Raw genomic sequence first — 2,462 nt, forward strand, 5'->3', positions numbered from 1 at the left:
GAAAAAAGACGACCGAACAAGAAACGTTAGTTCTTTACGTATTCAATCTCAACCGTCAATATATTATGTGCAATTATCGTTTCCTACTAATTACTATAGATATCAAGTCTAGCTTATTTATTAGTATCCACTACTTGCAGTTATTGCTAATTGTTTGTACTGATTTATCTTGATTGTTTCATGTTCCGACAATAACGCGCAGGGTGTTATCTAGTATCACATATATTCCATTCTAGTTGTTTCATATGCAAGTTACGATAAATGTTAATTATCTGGTATCATATATGTTCTCCCCTTCCCTGCTAGAAATATAACAGAAAATTAATATCAATGAAAGTTAAAGATATGTAGCAAAACAAAAATTGTATTCCAAGAAATAAATTTAATGCCTTAATAGTTACCAATATCCAGAGAGTAGTAGTTATATCCTAACTTGGCACCTCGCCCTTAAAAAGCTACCAACTGGTATACGTTTCGAGTCCAACTGTATGCGCTGCAGAGCCAGACGGCTATCCTTACAGCACCATGGCCAATCTCCGGCCGTCGCCTTAGCAATCGCCTAAACAACTGGTTGCAATGGAGCACTTGTCACGTACGTCTATCCGCTCGAGAAACCGATGGATTCATCCATGGCTGCTTCTGCCGCTGCTATCCGATAATCCGTCTACGGCGCTGGGTGCAACGAGCGTACGCGCAGGGCGCGCGCGTGCAGCCTGGTGAGCGTGTGTCGGAACCTGGAGAGGTCGAGGGTGACGTTCTGGCCGCCGAGGTAGACGCGGGCGACGAAGCCCCACCCCTTGTCGCGCTTGGCGGCCTCCGGGTCGGACACCACCACGTCGCGGAGGCCGTACTTGCGGCTCAGCGAGCTCTCGTGCCCCTCCGCGTCGTACTGCTCGTAGTGCAGCCCCATCCGCGCGGACGCCTCCGCGTAGCACCCGCGCGCGATCGGCGCCACGCCCAGCGGCGCGATCTGCACCAGCGCCGCGCCGGGGCGCAGGAACAGGAGCTTGGTCAGGTCGGCGCCGTGCACCCCCACCAGCACGTCGCACGCGCTCACCGACGCGTACGACGCCGGGAGCGGCAGCCCGTTCGCCGTCTCCAGGATGTCCACGTCGAACCCCACCGACCTCGCGAGCCGCGCCACCGCCGCCTGGTTCTCGATCACCCGCGTCCCCCTGCGCGACACGATCCCGAGCCGTGGCCGCCGTGGCGCCGGCTGAGTAACGTCGTCGACGACGACGGTGTCTCCTGCGGTCTCGTACACGCCGGCGAGGAGATCGTGGAAGTCGACGATGGTCTTGTTGTCGCGGAGCCTCGCCGGGTCGACGGAGAGGATGCCGTGGAAGCGTGTGCCGACGATGGCGCCGGGGAAGCAGTGCGTCCGCTTGTCGTGGAGGAGGTCGACGACGTGGTAGTCCGAGAGGCCGGAGATGATCTCGCCGTACGTGCCCGCCCACCACGGGTTGTACGAGAGGACGCCGAGCACGACGCGGCGGCGGAGGTGTTGCACCGTCAGCCACGCCGGCACGAACCCGTCGCTGAACGCGTGGAAGAGGTTGCCGGTGTAGCCCCCCGCCGTCATGACGAGGAGCGGCGCGTCGTGCCGGACGTCGCACCGGTGGCCGGGCTCCTCCTCCGGCGGGGCCATCCGGAGCCGCACCTCCTCTACCCTGCTCATGATGAGCGCCTCCCACTTGCGCGTGTACGGACGTATCCTCTCCTCCACGGTGGCGTTCGCCGCCGGCGGCTGCTTCGGGAACAGCAGGAGCGACAGGGACGACGGGTCCGTCCGCACGTCGCCGGCCATGAAGCAGACGTCGGTGTTGAAATCCGAGCGGTCGCAGCAGATGGTGTCGCCGGCGAGCGACGAGCACGGCGAGCGCAGCTGGTTGTCAAGAACCACCACTTCGCCAGCATTATGATCTCCCACGACGCGGGCGGGCGAGGTGGTGACGTTGGGCGGCGGCTGGGGGAAGAAGTCGAGGCCATAGGTGGGCGTGAGCACGATGAACCGCGGGGCGTAGAGGAGCACGCAGAGGACGACGGAGAGGACGAAGAAGAACTGGACGAACCCCGGCCACTTCTTGCCGCCGCCGTCCTCCACGCCGCCGCCGCCGAGGTCGGGGAGTTTGGAGGCCATGTCTCGCGTTGGCGAGATGGACGGACTTGGCGTGTGGGGGAAAAATGGAAAGGAATCGCGTATACTACCTGGCACGGCGGCGTCTCGATCGATCGTGTGGATATTTAAAGAGAGGCTCGGCGGCTGAGTCGTCTCACTGGTCGGCGCGGTCACTGGTGGTGATTGGTGAATGGTGGTGATACTACAGATTGATTGGATAAATTCTAGTTCTATCTCGCTGGCAAGACCGAGACGGCGTCCGTTTCTGGTTCCTGTCCAATCGTTCGGCACCTGCACCTATCTACCTGGAACTCATCGCCCCATAGAGTGACACGTGTACATT

General features: G+C 59.4%; 1 protein-coding gene across 1 annotated transcript; it reads right to left on the minus strand.

Annotated features, from left to right (window-relative positions):
* Nucleotides 1–346: 346 nt before the first annotated feature.
* LOC4325410 (xylan glycosyltransferase MUCI21) lies at nt 347–2,218 on the minus strand. The gene has a single exon (XM_015765813.3). It carries the CDS (start codon nt 2,138–2,140, stop codon nt 665–667), a length of 1,476 nt encoding a protein of 491 aa, XP_015621299.1. The 5' UTR covers nt 2,141–2,218; the 3' UTR covers nt 347–664.
* Between the last annotated feature and the right edge of the window lie 244 nt (nt 2,219–2,462).

The sequence above is a fragment of the Oryza sativa genome, chromosome 1 (genome assembly GCF_034140825.1).
Source record: "Oryza sativa Japonica Group chromosome 1, ASM3414082v1".
Taxonomy (NCBI): Eukaryota; Viridiplantae; Streptophyta; class Magnoliopsida; order Poales; family Poaceae; genus Oryza; species Oryza sativa.

Bases quoted from the DNA above. Each gene is read 5' to 3' on its own strand.
- LOC4325410 (XM_015765813.3), bottom strand. From the start codon at position 2,140: ATGGCCTCCAAACTCCCCGACCTCGGCGGCGGCGGCGTGGAGGACGGC.